Genomic DNA, 23618 nt, shown 5'->3' on the forward strand with positions numbered 1-23618 from the left:
ATGAGATGCTTTAGGTAAATTTTGCAATATGCAATTGGCTTTTGTAGATAATTACAAGTTGTTGCAATTGGCAACACAATTTTAAACACAATAATGCATTGAGTTCAATGGAAGTTTCAAGTTATTTGCAATAGATTACTCTTAGGATTACTTTTGTAATTCCAGGACTGGATCCTAGATTCAGTCCTGGGACAGTTCTGAGAAACAAGTGATAAAAGTCGACTTAGTTACTACTAGGATTTTTAGGTAATATTTTGCTATTTTAAAAGTTGACACTTAGAAGTAAGACATTTCATAAAAAACAGTCAATGATTCCCTATGGAAGAAAATTCAAGTTGCAGGTATGGTATGTTCTCGTTTCTTTTGTAATCCAGTACTGGGTACCTAGACTCAGTACTCGACTGGCAAAGTTAAGGTTCTGGGCACAGACGTTGGGGTATTCCAGGGTCAGGTAGGTACAGTTGTTGCACCCTCAGCGGCACAGGGGCAGCCGGGTGCAGAGTGAGTTAGGCCCAATGTTATCCTATGGGAGGCAGGGGGGCCTTGGTTGGTGGCTGCTGACTATCAGGTCACGCAGCTGTGGAAGCTGGGCTCCTGGTCATTTGCTCAGAGCAAATGGGGAAGTAGATAGGTGTAGAGGTTACACTGCCAGGGCCACTCGGGCAGCTGGGTGCAGGGTGCTTTTGAGCCTTCGGGCGCTTAATTGATTTCAATGGGAAATCTTCTGTTTAGAAAAAGACTGCAAGCTCGGGGATGAAGATTCTTCAGGTGCCACCACCACTTCGAGAGGTAATGAATATGCTACTTACCAGTATGCATCTGTTCTTGGCATGTAGGGCTGCTGACATTCATATCTGTGCATAGATCGCCGCCTAGTGTTGGGTCCGGATGTTTGCACGTTGTTGTCCTGGAAGAGTCTTCGAAGTATCCTTGGATAGGTGACTCCTCCCCTGGACTACAGTGCGCATGGGCATCCTCTCCATCCTCAGATTGTTTTTCGCCATTGTGGCAGTGATGGAGTAGATACAGAAAGTGATGACCATGCTTGCAGTAATTCTGAGAGCTGCAGCTGCGACAGGCGCCGGGGAGGAGGGAGGGCGACATGAATGTCAGCAGCCCTACATGCCAAGAACAGATGCATACTGGTAAGTAGCATATTCAGTTCGAGGCATGTGGGCTGCTGAATTCATATCTGTGCATAGAATACATAGCAGTGCCCTCTATTGGCGGCGGCTACCCGTGCCAGCTGCAGCGGTCTGAAAAAGTGTTTTGAGAACAGCCTGTCCTACAGCTGCCTGCTGTTTTGACTGCACATCTACGCAATAGTGTTTTGTAAATGTGTGTGTAGTGGACCATGTGGCTGCTCTGCATATATCATGCAGGGGAATATTTCCTAGGAAGGCCATGGAAGCCCCCAACTTACGTGTTGAGTGGGCTCGTGGTGGAATAGTTAATGTGCGTTTTGCTTTTTGATAACAGATTTGAATACACTTAACTATCCATCTGGCTATCCCTGCTTTGGAGATGGCGTTACCTTTGTGGTGTGGGGCAAAGGCAACGAACAGTTGTTTTGTCTTCCTGAAGGGTTTAGTCCTATCGATGTAGTACATGAGGGCCCTCCGTACATCTAGTGTATGTAGTGCCCTTTCTGCAACAGTTTGTGGGTTTTGGAAGAAAACTGGCAGTTCAATAGTCTGATTCATGTGGAACTGCGATATTACTTTGGGCATGAATTTGGGGTTGGTACGTAGTACGACCCTGTTGGCGTGAACCTGTATAAATGGCTCTTGAACGGTTAGTGCCTGGAGTTCACTAACTCTTCTTAGGGAAGTGATCGCTACAAGGAAGGCCACTTTCCAGGTAAGGAATTGAATCTCGCATGAGTGTAGAGGTTCAAAGGGTGGACCCATCAGGCGTGTGAGGACCAAGTTGAGGTTCCACATTGGAGCCGGTGGGTGGCTTGGTGGAATGACTCGTTTGAGTCCTTCCAAGAATGCTTTTATGGCAGGCACTCTGAATAGAGAGAGGTGCTGCCTAGTTTGCAGATAGGCTGAGATTGCGGTCAAATGGACACGTAAAGAGGTGTACGCCAGATTGCATCGATATAGGTGTAAGAGGTAACAGATGATGTTTTGGATGGATGCGTCCAGCGGGTTGATGTCATTATTACCGCAATAAATGACGAACCTTTTCCATTTGGCTGCATAGCAAGCTCTGGTGGTGGGTCTCCTGGCCTCCTTGATGATGTCCATACAGTCAGGTGGCAGGTTGAGATAGCCAAACTCTAGGACTTCAGGAGCCAGATCGCCAGGTTCAGCTGTTGCGGATCTGGGTGCTGAACCTCTCCATGGTTCTGCGTCAAATGCGCGGGTTTGATCCGCAGCCTTTGATGCGGCACCACGGAAAGTTCGAGGAAGGTGGTGTACCACGGCTGGCGTGCCCACGTGGGAGCAACTAGGACGAGTGTCAGGGAGTGTTGTCGGAGTTTGCGAGCCACCAGGGGTATCAATGGCGCTGGGGGAAAAGCGTACGCAAATCTGCCGGACCAGTTCATCCATATCGCATTGCCCTGCGACTGCGGATGTGGGAATCTGGCGGCGAAGCTTTGGCATTTTGCGTTTTCGCTTGTCGCGAATAGGTCTATCTCCGGATGACCCCACTGCTGGAAGTACGGTTGGAGTACTGATGGGTGTAACTCCCACTCGTGCATCTGGTGGCTGTGTCTGCTGAGCAGATCCGCCATCTGGTTGTCCTTGCCAGGGAGGTGTTCCGCCATGAGGAACATGTTCCTTTGAATGGCCCACTTCCACATGCTCTGAGCCAGATGAGACAACTGTGGAGAGTGTGTTCCTCCCTGTTTCTGTATGTAGTACATTGCGGTCATGTTGTCCGTCCGGATCAACACGACCTTGTTGCATAGATGTACTTTGAATGCCTTCATGGCTAGGAAGATTGCCATCAGTTCCAGAAGGTTGATGTGCAACTTCTTTTGTTGTGTTGTCCATAGTCCCTGCACTGTGTAGTGGAGTACATGAGCTCCCCATCCCTGGAGAGACGCGTCCGCTGTCAGTACTATCTGTGGGACAGGCTCTTGGAATGGTCGGCCCTTGCAAAGGTTTTGTGGATTCCACCAATGCAGAGAGTTGTATGCCCGACCACTCACCAACACTAGGTCTTTCAACTGTCCTTGAGCCTGATTCCACTGACGTGCTAGGCACTCCTGATGTGGGCGCATATGTAATCTCGCGTGCGGGACTATGAAGATGCAGGAGGCCATCATGCCTATCAACTGCATAAACACTCGCGCTGGAAGTGAGTGATTGGGTTTGAACTTGGAGATCAGCAGTTGTATGCTGTTGATCCTCACTAAATTTGGCTGAGCTGTGGCCGCCAGAGTGTCTATAGTCGCACCTAGGTACTGTTGTACGTGTGCGGGCTGGAGATGGGACTTTGGGTAATTTAGTGAGAATCCCAGACTGTGAAGAAGGTGAATGGTGCGGGACATGTGGCTTGCACATTGCTGGGCTGACTTCGCTTGAACGAGCCAGTCGTCTAGGTAGGGGTAGACGTGTATATGCTGCCTCCGTAGATGTGCTGCCACCGTAGCTAGGCACTTCGTGAAAACCCTGGGCGCTGTTGTCACGCCGAAGGGAAGGACTTTGAACTGATAGTGCTGCCCTTGAACAGTGAACCTGAGGTATTTTTTGTGTGAGGGGTGGATGGGTATGTGAAAGTACGCATCCTTGAGGTCCAGTGTGGCTAGGAAGTCTCCCTGCTTGAGAAGCGGAAGGACTTGCTGTAGAGTGAGCATGTGAAAGTGCTCTGAAAGAATGTACTGGTTCAGGGGTCTCAGGTCTAATATAGGTCTGAGCGACCCGTCCTTTTTTGGAATTAAGAAGTAGAGGGAGTACACTCCCGTACCCTGCTCGTGGATGGGTACGACCTCTATAGCGCCTTTTAGAAGCATACTTTGCACCTCTTGCTGTAAGAGCGTTAAGTGCTCTGAGGACATAGGACGGCTTCTCGGTGGTATTGTGGGTGGAGTGGAGGTTAACTCCAGACAGTAACCGTATTTTACAATATCTTTGACCCACCTGTCCGTGGTGATGGAGTTCCACGTGGACAGGAACCTTTGTAGCCTTCCCCCGACAGGTGTTATGTGGTCGGGAGGAAGGGAGAGGGCGTCACTGCTTGTTCTTGGGGGAGGACCTGGTGTTGCCGTAGCCACGTCCTCTGCCCTTTGTACTGGAGCCACGATATCCACCTCGGGTGTTTTTATTGTAGGTGGTCTGTGTATTGCCTTTGTTATATGTTTGTTGTGACCCCTGTCCTCTACCTGCTCCCTTGTTTCCGGGGCGACGAAAGGAGCCGCTCCGAAAGGACTGAGTTTGTAGGGCGCCCATGGACTTTGCAGTGTCCGTGTCCTTTTTTATCTTTGAGGGTGGTGTCAACCTCTGGCCCGAATAATTAGTCGGGGTTGACGGGCTGGTTGAGTATATTGTTTTGTACTTCAGGCTTGAATCCTGAGATCCGTAGCCAGGCATGTCGTCGCAGCATGACGCTTGTGTTTATGGCTCTGGCAGCCGTGTCTGCAGCATCTAGTGCACATTTGATGGAAGCATTCGTGAGTAGCTGTCCTTCTCTGATGAGCATTTCTGCGCCTTCCTTGAACTGGTCAGGGAGATGTTGGAATATTTGCTCCAGTGTGTCATAGTGCGCTCTATCATAGCGAGCAAGGAGCGCTTGAGTGTTGGCTATGCGCCATATGTTGGCAGCTTGGGCGGCAACTCGCTTGCCAGAGGTCTCTAACACCTTGGACTCTTTGTCCGGGGGAGGAGCGTCACCTGTCGTTTGCGAGTGTGCCCTCTTGCATGCATTCGCTACGACGATGGAGTCGAGTGGTAATTGGCCTCTGATGTAAGTAGGATCCCCAGGTGCTGATCTGTATTTCTTATCAATCCTGGGGTTTATCACTCGTGCCCTGGTGGGTTCCTTGAAAATGTCCTTGGCTGGTTTGAGGACCCCCTTCAACATTGGCAGAGTCTTTACATGTCTTTCTGAGGATGCAAAGGTGTCCATTAGAAAGTCATCTTCGATGGTATCAGAGTGAAGCTGTACCCCATGGTTATTTGCAGCACGTTCAATAAGAGGGTTGAACGCCGCAGTATCCTCCGTAGGAGATGTTTTTGCCCCATAGAGTTGTGGGTCCTGTGCATCGAGAGGTGCACTGGGGTCTGCAGGGTCGCCCCAAGTTTGATCAGGGTCCTGCTGGTCATCAGGGTCTGTGTCTACATGGTAGGGGACTTGGTCATCCATGTAGTCCTCCAATGCATCCGTGTCGGAGCGTGTGGGGGAGAACCGGTGTGGATCCTGGTAGGATGAATGGAAAGGTTCATAAAGGAGAGGTTCTGATTCTACAGGCAACTTCCTTTTTAGTGGGATCCTGAAAGGGTCCAATGGCGGCTCCGAAGTTATCCTTCGGTCGTGGAGAATCATCCTGCCAGTGTCGGCGTCGATGACACGTGCCGGAGACGTCTCAGCAGGTGTGACCGTAGTTTGGGTGACCCGTGTCCTGAGTTGGAACATTTTTGGGATTGTCGACGGAGGCAAGCCGAAGGTAATGTTGGCCGGCACCGAAGAGGCTGCTGGAGCTCCGATCGAACCGGAACCCGACGTGTCCTGGAGGACAGCCGTGGTTTTGCTGCCTTGCGTCGCACCAGGTCGTACTTGGGGCGTCTTTGAGGCTTTGGCACCGGCCAGGTTCGTAGAGGCGGCCGAGGATTTTTTCGGCGCCGGCGGTTCCTCGAGTCGAGGTGCGGAGATCACCGTTGAAGTCTTCGATACGTGAGGCTTAGGTGTCGTCGAGGGAGCGATGCGAGACGCAGCAGGCGGTACGGCCCTCGGTGTCGTTGGTGCCGGTAGCCGAGCAGGTTTGTCGGTGCCGATGGCCTTTTTCCGTTTGTCGACTCCGACGTCGCCCGCTTCAAGTTCGGCACCGAAGTCTCTCTTGGTGCGGTCGGTGCCGACGCGTTGCGCTGGCGTCGAAGGCGTGGAAGGCCTCGATCCGACCAGCGCCACTTTCAGTTTCGGTTTCGGAGGAACCGGAGCAGCTTTCGGTTTCGGTTTTGCGGTAGGGAAACCAGCTGGTTTATGCAGTAATGGCTGCCGCTGAACGTCCGAGGCCGGGCCCGAGGGCGGGGCCGAAGAACTGCGGGATGGGTCTCGGGTAAGGCCCGAAGGCGATCCCTCGACCGGAGCCATAGGCTGTGGCACTGGTGTTTCTTCGGTTTGAACAGGTAGGCCTTGTTCATCATTGGAGCTACTCTCTTCGGCCCCTAAGGCCTCCTCGTCGTCTCCTACCTCGGTGTCGTCTTCACCTCTGTGGAAGAGTGACTCGTCTACCTCGTCCGATCCGGGTTCGTGTTCGGAAACGGGACTGGAGGGCAAGACTTCTAATTCCTCGACGTCTTCGGCCTCGTCGAAGATGTCTGTTGGGGCCGGTGCCGCGTGCTGCGCCTCGAGTCTCGCCGCTCGTCGATTCCGTAGAGTCTTCTTGGAACGGAACCGGGCACAGGCCATGCATGTCGATTCGTCGTGGTCCGGCGAAAGGCATTTGTTGCACACCGGATGGACGTCGATGTGTGGGTACTTCGCATTGCATACCGGACACCTTTTGAATGGCGTCCTCGATTCCATCGTCGAAGTAGTCGATGGACAGGTAAATGCGAAAAAAGTCGGTGCTGAAAGTTAGTAAACTAACAAGATTGTATCGAAACCCGATCGATAAACAGTACCGACGCAAACTAAAGGCCTTTTGGCCTCGACAAAATATTTTCCTAACTTGAGCTAAGATAGCACATCCGAACCCAATGGCGGAAAAAAACAATCTGAGGATGGAGAGGATGCCCATGCGCACTGTAGTCCAGGGGAGGAGTCACCTATCCAAGGATACTTCGAAGACTCTTCCAGGACAACAACGTGCAAACATCCGGACCCAACACTAGGCGGCGATCTATGCACAGATATGAATTCAGCAGCCCACATGCCTCGAACGTTGGGTAGTTGGAGGATAGGTAGGTACCCAGGAGTTGGGCACAGGGGGTCGCAGGGAGCCGGGTGCAGGGGTGCCCCCTGAACCTAACCTACAATCCACGTCTTGTCTGAGGGGCTGCCTAGGCTGCCACACAGCAGACATGTTGCAGGACCCCTGGGTAGAGAGCCATCCGCTCTCCTGGGCCTGCAACAATGTACATCCTGGTAGAGGTGCTAGGTCTCCTCCCCCAGGATGGGCAGGGGAAGCTTCAAAGGCTTTGTGAGCTTCTCCAGGCCATTTGCTGTACTCAGCAACTGGCCCTTACCGGTTCTAAACCCCCACTCTGGCGGGGCGACTGGCCGGAAACCCCAAGGAAGGAAAGGGGGTGTGCCAGCCTCTGCCAACCCCACCCCTCAGGTGGGGGAGGTGAGGTGAAACACATCCCCGGGCTCTCGCCATCTTGTAGATGGGGAGCCCTGCCCAAGCCTGCAGCCTAAGAACCAGGTACCCCCCCAACCGCGATCAACAGAGGGTAAGTTTTCCCGACACCAACAGGCACCCCTGCACCCGGTGCCCTGCGGCCCACGGTGCACAACTCCTGGGTACCTACCTATCCTCCAACTACCCAACTTAACTCTCAAAGTGGTGGTGGCACCTGAAGAATCTTCGTCCCCGAGCTTGTAGTCTTTTTCTAAACCGGAGCTTTCCCATTGAAATCAATTGAGCGCCCGAAGGCTCAAAAGCACCTTGCACCCAGCTGCCCGAGTGGCCCTGGCAGTGTAACCTCTACACCCATCTACTTCCTCATTTGCCCTAAGCAAGTGACCAGGAGCCCAGCTCCCACAGCCGCGTGGCCTGCTAGTCAGCAGCCACCAACCAAGGCCGCCCTGCCTCTCATAGGATAACTTTGGGCCTAACTCTCTCTGCACCCGGCTGCCCCTGTGCCGCTGAGGGTGAAACAACTGCACCTACCTGACCCTGGGAGACCCCCGAGTCTATGCCCAGAACCTTAACTCTGCCAGTCGAGTACTTACCTTTAAACCGATAACTCAATTTTCTCCATAGGGTAACATTGACTGATTTCTTCAGAAATTTCTTCTAAGTCTGGAGTTTTCAAAACTTAAAATATTCACCAAAAATCAGCCGAGTACCAAAAACAATCACCTGCTATTAGGTAAGCTCCCAGTGCTGGAATCTTGGTGCCCAGCACTGACTCTGAAAAATATTCACAACCGTACTTACCAGTAACCCAATTTTCCTCCATAGGAAATCATTAACTGTTTTTCTGTGAAATTTCTTCCAAGTGTCAATTTCTGCAAACTTGAAATATTCTTTAGAAATCGTACAACTTATGAAAACTTAATTACTTACCTGTTTTGGATAAAGGTTCCAGTACTGAGTCTAGGCACCCAGTACTGGAATACAAAAGTAACGAGAACATACTATACCTGCAAGTTGAATTTTCTTCCATAGGGAATCATTGACTGTTTTCTATGACATTTCTTCTGTCAACTTTAAAAAAAGCAAAATATTACTTAAAAATCCTAGTAGTAACTAAGTCGACTTTTATCACTTGTTTATAAGTGCTGTCCCAGGACTGAATCTAGGCTCCAGTCCTGGAATCCCAAAAGTAATCCTGAAAGTAATCTATTGCAAATATATGTATGTAATGTATATCAGTTGCCTGGCTACCCCTTTGGCCAGCTTGATCGACGTCACTGATCTCCCGACGCGACTCCGGGAGCAACGCTTACCTCCAGCTTCATTTTATACGGAACCTTGGCAGTCCCTCTGCCAGCGCTGTGGACTCTGCGCTTTTTTTAAACAAATATTAAACTTTCCTACCTGCTTGCACTCCCGAGCGCCTTCCGCTCCTCGCTCTCCTCCTTTGCCGGCTGGTCACTGGAGCGGGGCGGGTGAGGTCGACATCTTGGACGCTCTGGGGTTGGCGGTGCAGTCTCTTGGTCCCTCCACCCCCTGCCACGCCCTGTCTCTGTCATTGGTGCCTATAACATGCCCCTTTTTCCTCGGCAGCGCAGCGGCCGAGCGCAGCGGGCGCGACGAAGGCGCGCCGAAGTTGCGCCTAAGTTAAGGTCGTCTGCGCCCGTCCACGACGGGCCGGGACCAGGGGCCATGGACTCTGCCTCTCTGCAGGTGTACACCTCCGCTCAACTGCACTCCTACAAATTTGCTCAGCCTCTTACACCCTCACTACTGCTACACTTGGCATTTTAGTTTCAGACCCTCTCCCTTTGCTTGATCCCTCTGTTCCGCTAGTTTCTATTTCTCCCAATTCCGCCACTGCTTTCCTATTTAACACCCGGTCAGCTGTGAAACATCACCTGGAATTATTTAACCTTTTGCACACCGAGTCCCCTGATTTTCTGTTTCTCACTGAAACTTGGTTTTCGTCCGACTCTCTTCCTGACGTCCTGGCTATCCTCCCCTCCTCCTATTACGCCCTCCGGTCGGATCGCCCTGACGGCAAGATGGGTGGCGGTGTGGCCATGATCGTTCGTTCCAGCTTACAGTTTCAGCTTCTCCCTCACTCTTCTATATCCAATGTGGATTTTCTGGTTGCTCGTTCACTTAATCTCCCTGTGCCTCTCACGGTTGTCCTTATGTACCGCCCTCCCCAGCACATGCCCTTGTTTGTTGCCACCCTTCAGGAACTCCTCGCAACACTTGTGGTTAACAATTCTTCGGTTCTCCTGTTGGGGGATTTTAATTTCTGGCCAGGTGACCCAAAGGAGGATTTGTCCTCCAAGGATTTCTCGGCTACTCTTCAGTGCCTTAATTTTCACGCCCATGTCACTGGCCCTACCCATGTCCAGGGTCATACACTTGACCAGATTTGGTCTTTAAGTTGTACGCTTTCTCCCCCTAGCATTTCTCCCTGCACCTGGTCTGATCACTCCCTCATTTCCTTTTCCATCACTCTTGGTGTTCCTGACAGGCCCTCCCTACCCAAAAATCTTGTAGTTCGAAATTGGAATCGGGTTGACTTAAACTCTCTTTCTCTCTCTCTTGCTTCTTCCACTCCTGATCTTTCTGAACTCCCTCTGGATTCTCAAGCTGAAGCGCTTAACACCTGGCTGTCTTCCTCTTGTGACCAGGTCGCTCCGCTTAGGAAAACTAAGGCCGTTCGTCCCTATGACGCTCATAAGTGGTTTAATACCGAGCTCAAAGCCTTGAAATTAGATCTGAGACGCTCTGAGCGTCATTGGAGACGAAATTACTGCCCCGCTCTTCGGGTCCAATATAAACATCTCCTCTTGGAATATAAGCGAGCCGTCCTCCTGGCCAAAACAAATTACTTTTCTGAGAAAGTGTCCCTCTCTGCCAATAAATCCAAGGAGATTTTCTCTTTTGTCAAAGATCTGGCGTTCTCGGATCGTACCAATTCCACTCTTATCCCTTCTCAAGACCTCTGCTCTTCGCTCAATGATTTCTTCATCGAGAAGATCATCAAGATTAAAGCTAACATCCCCCTGCTCCCTCCCCCTACCCCCACTCCCTCTTTTTCGGTTCTTTCTTCTTCTCTTGATTCTTTTCCCCCTATTTCTTTAGACACATTTCTTACTTTGCTCACTAAGATCAAGTCGGGCTCTCCAGCCGACTGTGCTCCGGCCCGGATTTTAAGAGCTCTATTTACTAATTGTCCCTCTCCCCCTCTTTCTTTCCTCAATGCTTCTCTTGCCTTGGGCTTAGTCCCTTCTTTCTTTAAATCCGCTATTGTTCTGCCCATTTTAAAAAAACCTGGCCTTGACCCTTCACTTCCTTCTAATTTCAGGCCTATTTCCCTTCTTCCCTATCTTGGCAAGATCTTAGAAAGCTATGTCACCTCTTGCCTCTCTGCTTACTTTGAGGAGAACCATGTCCTGGCCTCTCATCAGGCAGGCTTCCGTCGAGGCCACTCCACTGAGTCAGTGGTTCTGGCTGTCCTCGATGAGCTGAAATCTAAGGCTGATTCTTCTCTTCCTCAAGCCTTGGTTCTCCTTGATCTCTCCGCTGCGTTTGACACGGTCGACCATTCCATCCTTCTTGACCGTGTCAGCGCGGCGGGCATTCGGGGCCTTGCTTTCTCTTGGCTTGCCTCCTTTCTTTCTGGCCGCTCTCAGGCAGTTCACCTGTCTGGCTTCTCTGCTCCCACCCGCTTGGTTTCCTGTGGTGTTCCCCAAGGCTCCTCTCTTTCTCCTCTGCTATTTAATCTTTACATTTACCCTCTTATCTCTGCTCTTCTTGTTCAGGGGGTCTCCGTGTACAACTACGCCGACGACCTCCAGCTTGTCTTTGATCTTTCTTCTTCACCTCTGTCTTTCTCTAAATTTCGCTCTACTTTGGTCTTTATCTCGGATTGGACAAGACCGAGTTGGTCTTGACGGGCGGCTCATCCAGTCCTTGGTCTTCTGCTTTTTGGCCCCCCTCCTTCGGCCCTCTCCCCACTCCTGTTCCTTCAGTCAGAACTCTGGGTATTCAGGTCAGTCATGATCTCTCCATGCATGCACAAATTAGTTCTGTTGTTTCCTCTTGTTTTCTATCCCTTCGGCTTATTCGAAAGATCTCCCGTTTCTTTTCTTCAGATGCACTCAAAATCATCATTATGGCTCTGATTACTTCCCGTCTTGATTACGGGAATAGCTTGTATGTGGGCATTCCAGCCTACGAATCACGCCGCTTGCAAGCTATTCAGAACCAGGACGCCCGTCTCATTTTCCACCTTTCCAAAACTCATCATATTACTCCCGTCCTCAGGTCTCTTCATTGGCTCCCTGTTCTTCAGCGTTCTCTTTTCAAAATGGGTTGTCTTGTTTTCTTGGCCCTTGCCCGATCTGCCCCTGTATTCATATGTTCCCTTATCTCTTCTCACACCCCCGCTCGCACTCTCCGCTCTTCTTCTTTGGCCCTTCTCAATGTCCCCCGCTTCCGTAAATCCAGAACTGGAGGCACACGCTTTTCTGTTTTGGCCCCCCGTTTCTGGAATAGTCTTCCCCTCTCCATGCGATCCATTCCCATTTACTCCCATTTTCGTAAAGCTTTGAAAACTTTTCTGTTCTCTCAGGCGTACTCCTGCTAATCCCTTCGGGTTGTCCCTGTGACTGTTGTTCTTGCTACCAGCGCCAGGAAGCCGCTTGGCCGCAGTGCGCTTAATCAAATACTTTTTTCATTTCATTTCATTTCAACTTGAAACTTCCATTGAACTCAATGCATTATTGCAACGACTTGTAACTTTCTACAAAAGCCAATTGCATATTGCAAAAGTATTTATATAAAGAATCTCATTCTGAGAAAGTATATTTTAATTCCTATTGTTGGTTCTAAAATAAAACATTTTTTTTATATAAACCATTGGCCTAGAGTTCAGTTCTTGAGTGTGTGAGACCATTTGCTGACTGAGTGTGTACAACAAATGCTTTACACTGTCCTCTGATACTACCTTACTGCTCGACCAAGCTACCACTTTAGAGAGTAAGGTTATATCTAACTTTAGCCTCTACCAAACCTCTGGGGACTGTGGACTCTGTACACCCTGTACCTATTTGGGAACAGTATATACAGAGCCACTTTCTCACACACAGGGCTCATGCTCCTGTGCCCACACCACTGGCATAGGGCACCCAGCTAGAGGGGTGACTGATGTATGCCAGGGCAGTGTAGGTTGTGGGCATGGCACACAGGGATGTGTGCCATGTCGACTCTTGGTTTTGCCTTGTACCAAGACACTCAGCCTGCAAGGGCAGTGTGGTTGTGTTAGGGTACAGGGCCTCTAAGCGTAGCATAATAAGTGCTGCAGCCCTTAGAGGCCTTCTCTGGTCACAAGGCCCTAGGTACCTAGGGTACCATTTACCAGGGGCTGACATGTGGCCAGGGTTTGCCAATTTGGCGTTTTTAGGTTTTAGGGAAGGAACATAAGCCCTAGGCGCCTGATTGGCAGGAGTCCAGGGCACACTCAGTCAAAGTACATTCAGCAATTCAGCAAAAAGTGGGGGCATACCATGCAAGAAAGATGGCACTTTCTCACAGTGGATGGCGCCCCTTCTTCCTCCTCATCAGCGATGGATACACTGGATAGGTGAGAAGGAACGACCGAAGACTCAACGTTATCTTCCTCCTTGGCACTGAGGGGGTCCAGTTCCCTAAAGATGTCCTGTCGGCACTGTCGCTCGATCGTGATGTGGGCCCACCGTCTGTTTCTGCGATAGCAAAGGGTCTTTTTACACCATATGCTGTGGGAGTGACACCAGGGATATTTAGAGTGGCATTGAGGACATTTTTCAATGAAGGACGTCCATTCCATCACATACTGCATGTGGACATTCTCCGATGTCGAAGACAGAGGGCACGAGGCTCTGGAGGGGCGTCGAGGGCACAAGGCATTAGAGGGGCATGGGTGTCCAAAGGATGGAGACCCAGAGTTGTGAAATGGCCTCCAAAGTTCATTGAAGAGAAGACATTTCAGAACCGATACTCGCGGTAACAGTTTTTCTTGCAGTTGGGGTCACTAAGAAGAGTTGGCAATTACAAAATCCAAGATGATATTCGCCCAAGGTTGAAAAAATCACTTGAAGGATGGTAAGTGCAACCACATGTATCTCTATTCTGTGGCCCATCATATGAGCAGTCTGCCATTCCTGCACAATACCACAACACTTACAACATAGAGCACGCTCCTTTCACACATTTGTTTCTATACATACACTAGTGATGAATAAGCTTACACAAATTATCTTTCAAACTTATTTCCTCACTACACGCAAAGGTGCAGTGACAAAAACAGTAAGAGCACAACTCTGGCGCATCCATATGACACTTGAACCTCTAACCTTCAGACACTCTTCCACCCAAGCACTCCCAGGATTAGCGTGCTACCTATCCACAAATTTGCATCAGTGCCTCATATGGGGTATTAACACCTATAGAAATTCCAACAACAATGCAATACATACTCAGCAGTGTGATATCCATGGGTGACTAACTGGTGGGAGAACGCCAGCATGAAGAACCAGCTAAGAGATTTGACATGTACATGTAAAAATCTCGGCCTCCAACAATTAGTCACCTCCTCGACCCATCAGGGAGGTCACATACTTGATCTCCTCTTCGCTAACGAGTCTTAGGTAGAACGTTTAAATATTCTACCCCAAATCTGGACAGACCATTACCTCATCAATTTTAAAGGAATATGCTACTTACCAGTATGCATCTGTTCTTGGCATGTAGAGCTGCAGAGCCACACACTAAGGATAAGATCGCCATCTGGTGTTGGGCTCGGATGATTGCAGGTTGTTGTCTTCGGAAGAAGTCTTTGGTCACAAGATTGGTGACTCCTCCCCTGGACAACAGTGTGCATGGGCATCCACTCTATCCTCAGATTGTTTTTCGCCATGATGGGAAATGATGGTGTGTAAGAAGTAAAGAGAAAGGATGTCCATGTGTAGTGTCTAATTAAGACAATGCTGGAACAGATACAGGTCCCGGGGAGGCGGGTGGGCGTGTGTGGCTCTGCAGCTCTACATACCAAGAACAGATGCATACTGGTAAGTAGCATATTCCGTTCGAGGCATACGAGCTGCAGATCACACTAAGGATAGACTATATAGCAGTGTCTCCCCTAGCGGTGGTCACCTGTATCAGTTGCAGCAGTTTGGAATAGAGTTTTTAGGACAGCTTGGCCTACTGAAGCTTGTTGTTTGGATTGCACATCAACACAGTAATGCTTAGTGAAGGTGTGTGTAGTAGACTATGTGGCTGCTTTGCAAATGTCTTCTAAGGGGATGTTCCTTAAGAATGCCATAGAGGCCCCTATTTTACGCGTGGAGTGCGCCCTAGGGGGGACGGTAAGAGTACGTTTAGCTTTTTGGTAACATATTTGGATACATTTGACTATCCATCTGGCGATACCTGATTTGGAAATAGGGTTGCCTTTGTGTGGTGGAGCGAAAGCAACAAACAGTTGCTTGGTTTTCAGAAAAGGTTTGGTACTGTCAATGTAATACAGCAAGGCTCTTTTAACATCTAAGGTATGAAGTGCCCTCTCGGCTACTGAGTCTGGATTAGGGAAGAAGACTGGCAGTTCCACTGACTGGTTTAGATGGAAAGGGGAAATGACTTTAGGGAGGAATTTTGGATTCGTCCTAAGAACCACTTTGTTCCGATGTAGTTGTAGGAAGGGTTCTTCGAGAGTTAAGGCTTGTATTTCACTTACTCTTCGCAGGGATGTGATTGCGATGAGGAAGGCCACTTTCCATGTTAGGAACTGCAGTTCGCATTTGTGCATTGGTTCAAATGGTGAACCCATGAACCTTGTTAGAACAATATTAAGGTTCCACACCGGGGAAGGTGGTAACCTTGGAGGAATAATTCTTTTAAGACCCTCCATAAATGCTTTAATGGCTGGTACCTTAAAGAGGGACAGGTGTTGTCTATTTTGCAAATAGGCTGCTAATGCCGCTAGATGTAGACGTATAGAAGAATACGCTAAATTGCATCTTTGCAAGTGTAATAAATAGCAAATGATGTTTTGAATGGAAGCATCCAGTGGTTGTATGTCATTGTTAGCGCAGTAAATGGCAAAACGTTTCCATTTTGCAGCATAGCATGCCCTAGTAGTAGGTCTCCTGGCTTCTTTAATGATATTCATACAGTCTATAGGAAGGTTGAGGTACCCGAACTCTAAGACTTCAGGAGCCAGATTGCCAAGTTCAGTGTTTGAGGATCTGGGTGTCTGATTTCTCCATGGTTCTGGGTTGAGAGATCCGGGGAGAGATGCAGTTTTTGATGTGGAACTAGCGATAGTTCCAAAAGTGTGGTAAACCAGGGTTGACGTGCCCAAGTGGGAGCCACTAGGATGAGTGGCAGCGACGGTTGTTTCAGTTTGCGTACCACAAATGGAATGAGAGGGAGAGGCGGAAAAGCGTACGCTAATCTGCCTGACCAGTTCATCCATATTGCATTGCCCTTTAACCGTGGGTGTGGGAACCTGGCGGTGAAGGTTGGGCATTTTGCGTTTTCTTGTGTGGCGAACAGGTCTATGTCTGGTTGTCCCCACTTTTGGAAGAATGGGAGTAAGACTTTGGGGTGTAGTTCCCATTCGTGTATCTGCTGTGTGTGGCGACTTAAAAGGTCGGCCACCTGGTTCTGAACCCCTGGGAGGTGTTCTGCTAGCAGGTAGATGTTTCGGGGAATTGACCATCTCCAAATTTGTTGCGCCAGTTGGGAAAGTTGTAGAGAATGTGTCCCTCCTTGTTTCTGTATTTAATACATTGTGGTCATGTTGTCTGTGCAGATGAGGACAGTTTTGTTTTGTAGATGCACTTGGAAGGATTTCAGTGCTAGGAACACCGCTAGAAGTTCTAGGTGATTGATGTGGAACTGTTTTTGTTGAGTGGTCCACCGTCCCTGAGTGGTGTGGTGAAGGAGGTGGGCTCCCCACCCCGTGAGAGATGCGTCGGTGGTCAGCACAACTTGTGGAAGGGGCTCCAAGAACGGCCGCCCTTTGGACAGGTTGATGGTGTTCCACCATTTCAGTGAGCGAAGTGAGCGGCTGTCCACCAACACCAGATCGGTAAGTTGTCTGTGGACCTGATTCCACTGTTGTGCTAGACATTCCTGTAAGGGACGCATTTGAAGGCGTGCGTAGGGTACTATGGAGATGCATGACGCCATCATGCCTAAGAGTTGCATGAACACTCTTGTGGGGAGAGAGTGTTGTGTTTGAAATGTTTTGATCAGACTTTGTATGTTGGCTATCCTTGCTATGCTGGGATAAGCTATGGCTTTGGCTGTGTCTATGGTGGCTCCCAGGTTTTGTTGTACTTGGGAGGGTTGTAGTTGAGATTTGGGATAGTTGATGGTAAATCCCAAGTTGTGTAGGGTTTGAATAGTGTGGTGAGTGTGGTGAACGCATTCGTCTAGAGTATTGGCTTTTATGAGCCAATCGTCCAGATAGGGGAAGACAAGGATTTCTTGTCTCCTGAGATATGCTGCCACAACTGCCAAGCATTTGGTGAACACCCTGGGTGCAGTTGTTACTCCGAATGGGAGAACTGTAAACTGATAGTGCTGACCGTCTACCACGAATCGTAGATACTTCCTGTGAGCGGGATGCATAGGGATGTGAAACTATGCGTCCTGAGGTCTAATGTGGCAAGGAAGTCTCCTTTTTGAAGTAACGGAAGGACCTGTTGGAGAGTGATCATGTGGAAATGATCCGATTGTATGTACTGGTTTAGGAGTCTGAGGTCCAGTATGGGTCGTAAGGTTTTGTCCTTTTTGGGAATGAGGAAGTATAGGGAATATACTCCTGTGCCCTGATGTTGTAGTGGAACAGGTTCTATTGCGTGTTTTTGAAGCAAAGACTATTTCTTGTTTGAGGAGTGTGAGGTGGTGAGACGTCATGGGACGGTGCCTGGGTGGTATGTTTGGGGGCGGGTTTATGAGTTCGAGGCAGTAGCCAGATTGGATAATTTCTCTTACCCACCTGTCTGTAGTGATGGTATTCCAGACAGGTAGGAACTGTTGAAGTCTGCCCCCGACCGGAGTGGAATGGTCTGGGGGGAGTGGTGGCAAGTCACTGTTTGGTGGCTGTAGAGGTGTGGGTGGTGTTGTTGTTGCCCCGTCCTCGGCCTTTAGTATTGTTTCCCCGATAACCTCCTCTAAAATATCCTCTGTTAGGGGATGTTTGACCTGATGCCTTGAAGGTGGAAGTGTTGTCTGTTCCCACATTTTTGGAAGCTCCTCTATAAAAGGAGCGACGAAAGGAGCCTCTGGGTTGAGTAGACTGCAATGCTCCCATAGATTTGGCAGTCTCATTATCTTTCTTTATTTTTTCTAGGGCAGTGTCTACTGCAGGGCCGAATAGTTGCTCCTGATTAAAGGGTTTAGCAAGAATGGAGGTTTGTACTTCCGGCTTGAAGCCGGAAATGCACAGACATGCGTGGCGTCTAAGCAATACGCTTGTGTTGACTGCCCTAGAGGCGGTGTCCGCTGCGTCTAATGCACATTTAATGGAGGCATTGGATATTAGCTTGCCCTCTTGGATGAGGTCAGTGGCCTGTGTTTTGAAAGGTTCAGGCAGGTGTTGCAAGAGATCCTCTAGTTGATCATAATGGGCTCTATCATAACGAGCCAATAGTGCTTGTGTATTTGCAATACGCCAGTGGTTAGCCGCTTGAGTGGCAACCCTTTTGCCGGAAGCCTCCAGGAGTTTAGACTCTTTGTCTGGGGGTGGCGTGTCTCCGGTTGTTTGGGAGTTGGCCCGTTTTCTGGCATTTGAGACGACTAGTGAGTCTAGGGGGAGTTGCGCCTTGATGTACGCAGGATCTTGTGGCACCGGTCTGTATTTTTTTTCTATTCTGGGGTTGAGAACCCTGGCCCTGACAAGGTCTTTAAAGACCTCAGTGGCATGGTTTATCACTCCCTTAATCATGGGTAGAATGTGGACTGTTTTCTGGGACTGCTCAAAAGTGTCGAGTAGAAAATCCTCCTCAGGAGTGTCGGTGTGCATGGTGACACCATGAAACGATGCTGCTCTGTTAATAAGCTGACCGAACCCTAAATGGTCATCAGGAGGGACATCAGGCATAGAGTAAGTCCAGTCATCTACTGGTGCTGTGTCCGGGAGTGTAAAGGGATCAGTAGGATCAGTGGGATAAGTAAAGAAATCTGGGTCTCCCCCCTCCCCCAAAATCATCATCATCCTGTGGAGGTGGTGTGTGAGAAGGAGATGGTAGAGGTGAAGGCGGTGGGGGTTGGCGGGATGGAATAGGAAGTAATGTAGGAGAGGAAGGACATATGGGTGAAGTGGCACAGTCCTTCTTCTTTGGAGTTGCTGGAGGAGGTGTTGTGTCCAGCTTCCTTTTCTTGTAGGGCACCGCTGTGACATGTCCAGTTTTCGGATTTATGTAAATCCGTTTTTGCTTAGGATCAGGCCGAAAGAGTTCCTCACTGTCCGAAGGCGGCTTTGGCGCCGACTTTTTTGGTTCTTTATGGACTTGTTTTGGCACCGAAGATGTTTTGGGTGCCGAAGAACTTTTCGGTTCCGGTGGATTTTTCGGTGCCGACGAGCCTTTCGGTGCCGACGAGCCTTTCGGTGCCGACGAGCCTTTCGGTGCCGACGAGCCTTTCGGTGCCGACGAGCCTTTCGGTGCCGACGAGCCTTTCGGTGCCGACGAGCCTTTCGGTGCCGACGAGCCTTTTGGTGTCGGTGGAGACCTCGGCGCCGAAGAACGTTTCGGTGCCGGTGGAGATGTCGGTGCCAAGTGACGTTTCGGGCCCGATGGAGATTTCGGTCTCGAAGCCTGCTTCGGTGCCGAAGGTATTATAGGCACAATGACATGAGGTTTGCTCGAGCCCGAGCCACCTGCAGGCTTACTTTTCTTCAGAGTCGGGCCCGAGGGCGGGGCTTCAGAAGATGTTTTTGGATCGTGACTGGGCCCAGCTGGCAGAGTCTTGACCAATGTTTTTTGGGTGGTGTTGGGGTAGGGGGGTTGGTACTCACAGGCTGCCCCGGATCTGAATCATCGGCCTCGGACACGATCTGGAGATCTTCGGAATCATCGTCAGGGACATCCTGTGCAAAGATGTCTTCTGGTTCCGGAACCGGCTTGGCCATGATATGGCGTCGAGCTCTTCGGTCCCGGATGGTTTTCATCGAACGGAATGCAGCGCAGGCTGGACAGCTGGATTCGTTGTGGTCTGGTGAAAGGCACAAATTACAGACCTCGTGGTGATCACTATGAGGGAACTTTGCTCCACATTGGGGGCATTTTTTAAAAGGTGTCCTTTCCATCAGCCGCGTCCAGAGTCGGTCCGATAAGGTTTTCGACGTCGAGTTTTGAAATTATGAGAGTTGTAGTGATTGCTATAAGCTTTCTGCTGGAGCGGGAAAAAGTTCATCCGAACCCAATGGCGGAAAAAAACAATCTGAGGATGGAGGGATGCCCATGCGCACTGTTGTCCAGGGGAGGAGTCACCAATCTCGTGACCAAAGACTTCTTCCGAAGACAACAGCCTGCAATCATCCGAGCCCAACACCAGATGGCGATCTTATCCTTAGTGTGTGATCTGCAGCTCATATGCCTCGAACATACAGTTAGCCGATATTTCGGCCCAAGCAAAAACTACAGTACAGTACAGGAAAGGTAGAAACTGGATTAAACTAGCAAGGACTGGCGCCCTTTTATTTCCTCCCACAGGGAGCCTATTTCAGGCCTCTAGTACGGTGGAGGCGAATTATAACACCTATCAAGAGTTTATCGCTGCTGACTTAGATCACCTAATTCCGATGAAAAAGATAAAAATCAGGAATAAAATTTCAGCGCCCCGGTACAATGAAAACCTGAGACAGCTTAGACAACACTGTAGAAGGGACGAAAGGAAATGGAGGAAGGGATACTTGGACAAGGACAAGCTTGTGTTAAAATCAGCACAGAGCAGGTATAAGCTGCTTATTGTGGAGTGTAAGGGTAAATTCTATGCCAACTCCATAGCGCAAGCATCAAATGGGGTTAAGGAACTGTTTAACATCGTAAGAACCATCTCGGCCCCGCACTGCCTGGAGAATAAAGTAGTAAATGTAAATGTTGTAGACTTGTAAAGCGCACAGCTGCCCCAGCAACGGGGCGTCCCGGCGCTGTAGACCGCTGGGGAACCCGTCCTGGCTATCCCTGTGAGATGGTCCCTTTCTGGGTATCTCCAAGGTGAAACCAGGCATCCCCGGCATCTGTGGGGGGCCGTTGTAGAGATGAGGCAAGCTTAATGCCCAGAGTTGCCGAGTGTGTTCCTGGTTAGAGTAGGTACCGAGGCGAGAATTATCGAGTCCGTTTTGACCCTGGTCCATGACCCTGCCGCGTCGGGAATTGAACCCTGGTCCCTGGCCGATTCTCTGCTTACGGGTCTGCCGCCTCTAGCTAGTGAGCCACACCTCCCCCTCACAAAAGTTGTGCAACGATATCGCCATCCACTTTAAGGATAAAGTGGCTAAGATAGTTGATCTTTTTAAGGGCAACGATATAGTTGCTCAGAAATCAGATAAGGAGGCAACTAGGGAGAGGTTGGGCCGCCATTGCTCCTTGGCCACCTTTCCCACTTTTACGGATCTGTCATTTGAAATAATGGCTCACAGTATCTCATCTGGCTCACCCCTTGACCCCCTGCCTCAGAGGGTATGTTAGTCCTACGGTCAACTGACCTTTCCTTGGCTGCGTCAGATCTGCAACCAATCTCTGGAAGTGGGTCTGGTTCCAGAGGGCTGGAAACAGGCGGTGGTTTCCCCCCTTATTAAAAAGCCAACCCTGGATCCAACTAATCCGGCTAGTTTCCGGCCTATCTCTCGCCTTCCTTTTCCTATTAAAATCTTGGAAAAGGTCGTGAGTAGATCCCTCTCAGACTACTTAGAGGAACATCATCTACTGGACAAGGACCAGTTTGGTTTCCGTTCCGGTCACGGGACGGAGTCAGCTCTGGTCACCATGATGGACAACCTGAGAATGCGGGCTGACAACGGGAGCACCGCCGTTTTGTTGCTCCTGGATATGTCAGCCGCATTCGATACAGTGAGTCACTCAATCTTGCTGGAGCGTCTGGAGGAGATTGGGGTGAGGGGTCGGGCACTGCAGTGGCTCCGCTCCTATTTAGTGGGGAGACATCAAGTGGTGACCTTGGGACCTTTTTCTTCCGAAAAAACCCCAGTAGCTTTTGGAGTTCCGCAGGGCTCTAGCATCAGCTCCATTCTATTCAACATACATTTACAGCCGCTATTTTCGATCATCAAGGCGTTTGGGGTTGAGCTAGTCAACTACGCAGATGATACGCAGCTGACTTTCTCATTGGAAGGAAAAAAGGCGGTCCCCCTAGAACAATTCCAAAACTGCATGAGGCAAACCATGGACTGGCTACAGAGAAACTGCCTGCAGTTCAATGGAGCTAAAACTGAGTTACTGTACTATTCGCCGCTAAGACAGATTCAACATCTGCCGGTGGATCTCAGGCTCGTTCCGAATGAGGCTCCACTGGCTCCAGCTAGTACAATACGTAATCTCGGTTTCTTGGTCGATAGCAATCTCCAGTTAGATTCGCAGGCTAACAAGACAGCCAGCGTATGCTTTGGGCTACTACGGCTCTTACGCAGAATCCTCCCACTTCTGCCTGATGACTCTCGAAGCACGGTCGTAAGGAGCACGGTATTAAGCAGAATGGATTATTGTAACTCCCTGTACTTAGGAGCCCCCCCAATACATTCTGCAGGGGCTACAGAGAGTCCAGTCAGCTGCAGCGAAGCTTGCGTTAAAACGCAAGCACGATTCTTCTTCCACTCAGCCGCTTCAGGAGCTTCATTGGCTGCCAGTCAGAGAAAGGGTTCTCTTCAAGTCTCTGTCTAGTCTATAAAGCAGTCCATGGGATGGGCCCGGTCCCGCTTCAGGAAAGATTTACATGCTATCTTCCCTCGAGACAGCTGCGATCCTCCAACGCTAACCTGCTGGTACAACCCAGGTTCAAACGAACAAGGCTGGGTGGGAGGGCCTTCAGTGTGGTGGTGGCTCGGATGTGGAACGAGCTCCCACTGCGGATTAGACAGATGAATTCTTTATTGGAATTCAGAAAGAGCCTTAAGACCTGGCTCTTTCCTGCAGCTTGATGATCCCTGATTGACTCTCTCCCTCAGTACTAGTGATTCCGTTTGTGTCAGAGCTCCAGGATACCCGTAGGGTGACAGTCTGCGCTATACAAATACTAATACAATACAATCAATTGGTTATACACATCTGATCTTAAGATGGGTCTGACAATCACTCAGTTTACACAGCTCAAACATTAGCAATGCACAATTCAAGTGCCCAAACCAAACTTTTTTGATGAATGGGGGTGGGGAAACATTGATGATAGATGTATGAAGAAACACCTCTACCTTGCCTCATTATCTTCCAGGCTTCTTTCTGTCCATCAATCCACTACCACAGCACATCCTCATCTCCCATCAGCCATTCCTCAGCAGTCTTTTGCAGACTGTGCCTCACTCCAAACCCTCCTCACTACTGCTTTACAACTTTCTTCTTTTTTGCCTTATTTATGCTTCTTTAGCACTTCTGTTTTAGGTTAGTAATCCTACCATAACTGTTCACTATGGTTTTAAAGATCCTATGTTTTTCTGTAGGGAATATTGTGACTTTTAGTTCTCTGTTCAGCACAGCATTTTGGTACAGTTACACTTTACAAAAATGGAAATGAAATAAATATAAATGCATGGGTTGCTTAAGCGATCTAGGTTTTATGTTGGGGGAGATGATGGAGGGAGAGGCTTAGGGATTGAGGGTACTTACCACATTCCTGCTGCTGATGTCGCCTAAATACACCACAGCATTCATCTGTGGTGCCCAAATCTGAATCTCACGTTGCCAGGAAGTAAGAGTAGAAAGTGGCACAACCAAAAGGAAAGGCCCATAAAGCTGGTGTTCATTGAACAAGTAGTTCAGAAATGAAATTGTCTGTATTGTTTTACCAAGACCCATTTCATCTGCAAGAATACAACTGTTGCCTCTGAAAACAGAAACAGAAATTATGTATTAAAACAAAAAATGCAAGTAGC

General features: G+C 49.4%; 1 protein-coding gene across 3 annotated transcripts in view; it reads right to left on the bottom strand.

Annotated features, from left to right (window-relative positions):
• Positions 1-23618, bottom strand: part of CHD1 (chromodomain helicase DNA binding protein 1) — a 1484343-nt gene that overhangs the window by 1116372 nt on the left and 344353 nt on the right. For all 3 annotated transcript variants that reach the window (XM_085632544.1, XM_085632543.1, XM_085632545.1), the window contains one exon: positions 23353-23569. In XM_085632544.1, coding sequence (XP_085488670.1) covers positions 23353-23569 — 217 coding nt within the window. The remainder of the gene's footprint in view (positions 1-23352; positions 23570-23618) is intronic.

This window comes from Triturus cristatus, chromosome 2_1 (assembly GCF_964204655.1).
Source record: "Triturus cristatus chromosome 2_1, aTriCri1.1, whole genome shotgun sequence".
NCBI lineage: Eukaryota > Metazoa > Chordata > Amphibia > Caudata > Salamandridae > Triturus > Triturus cristatus.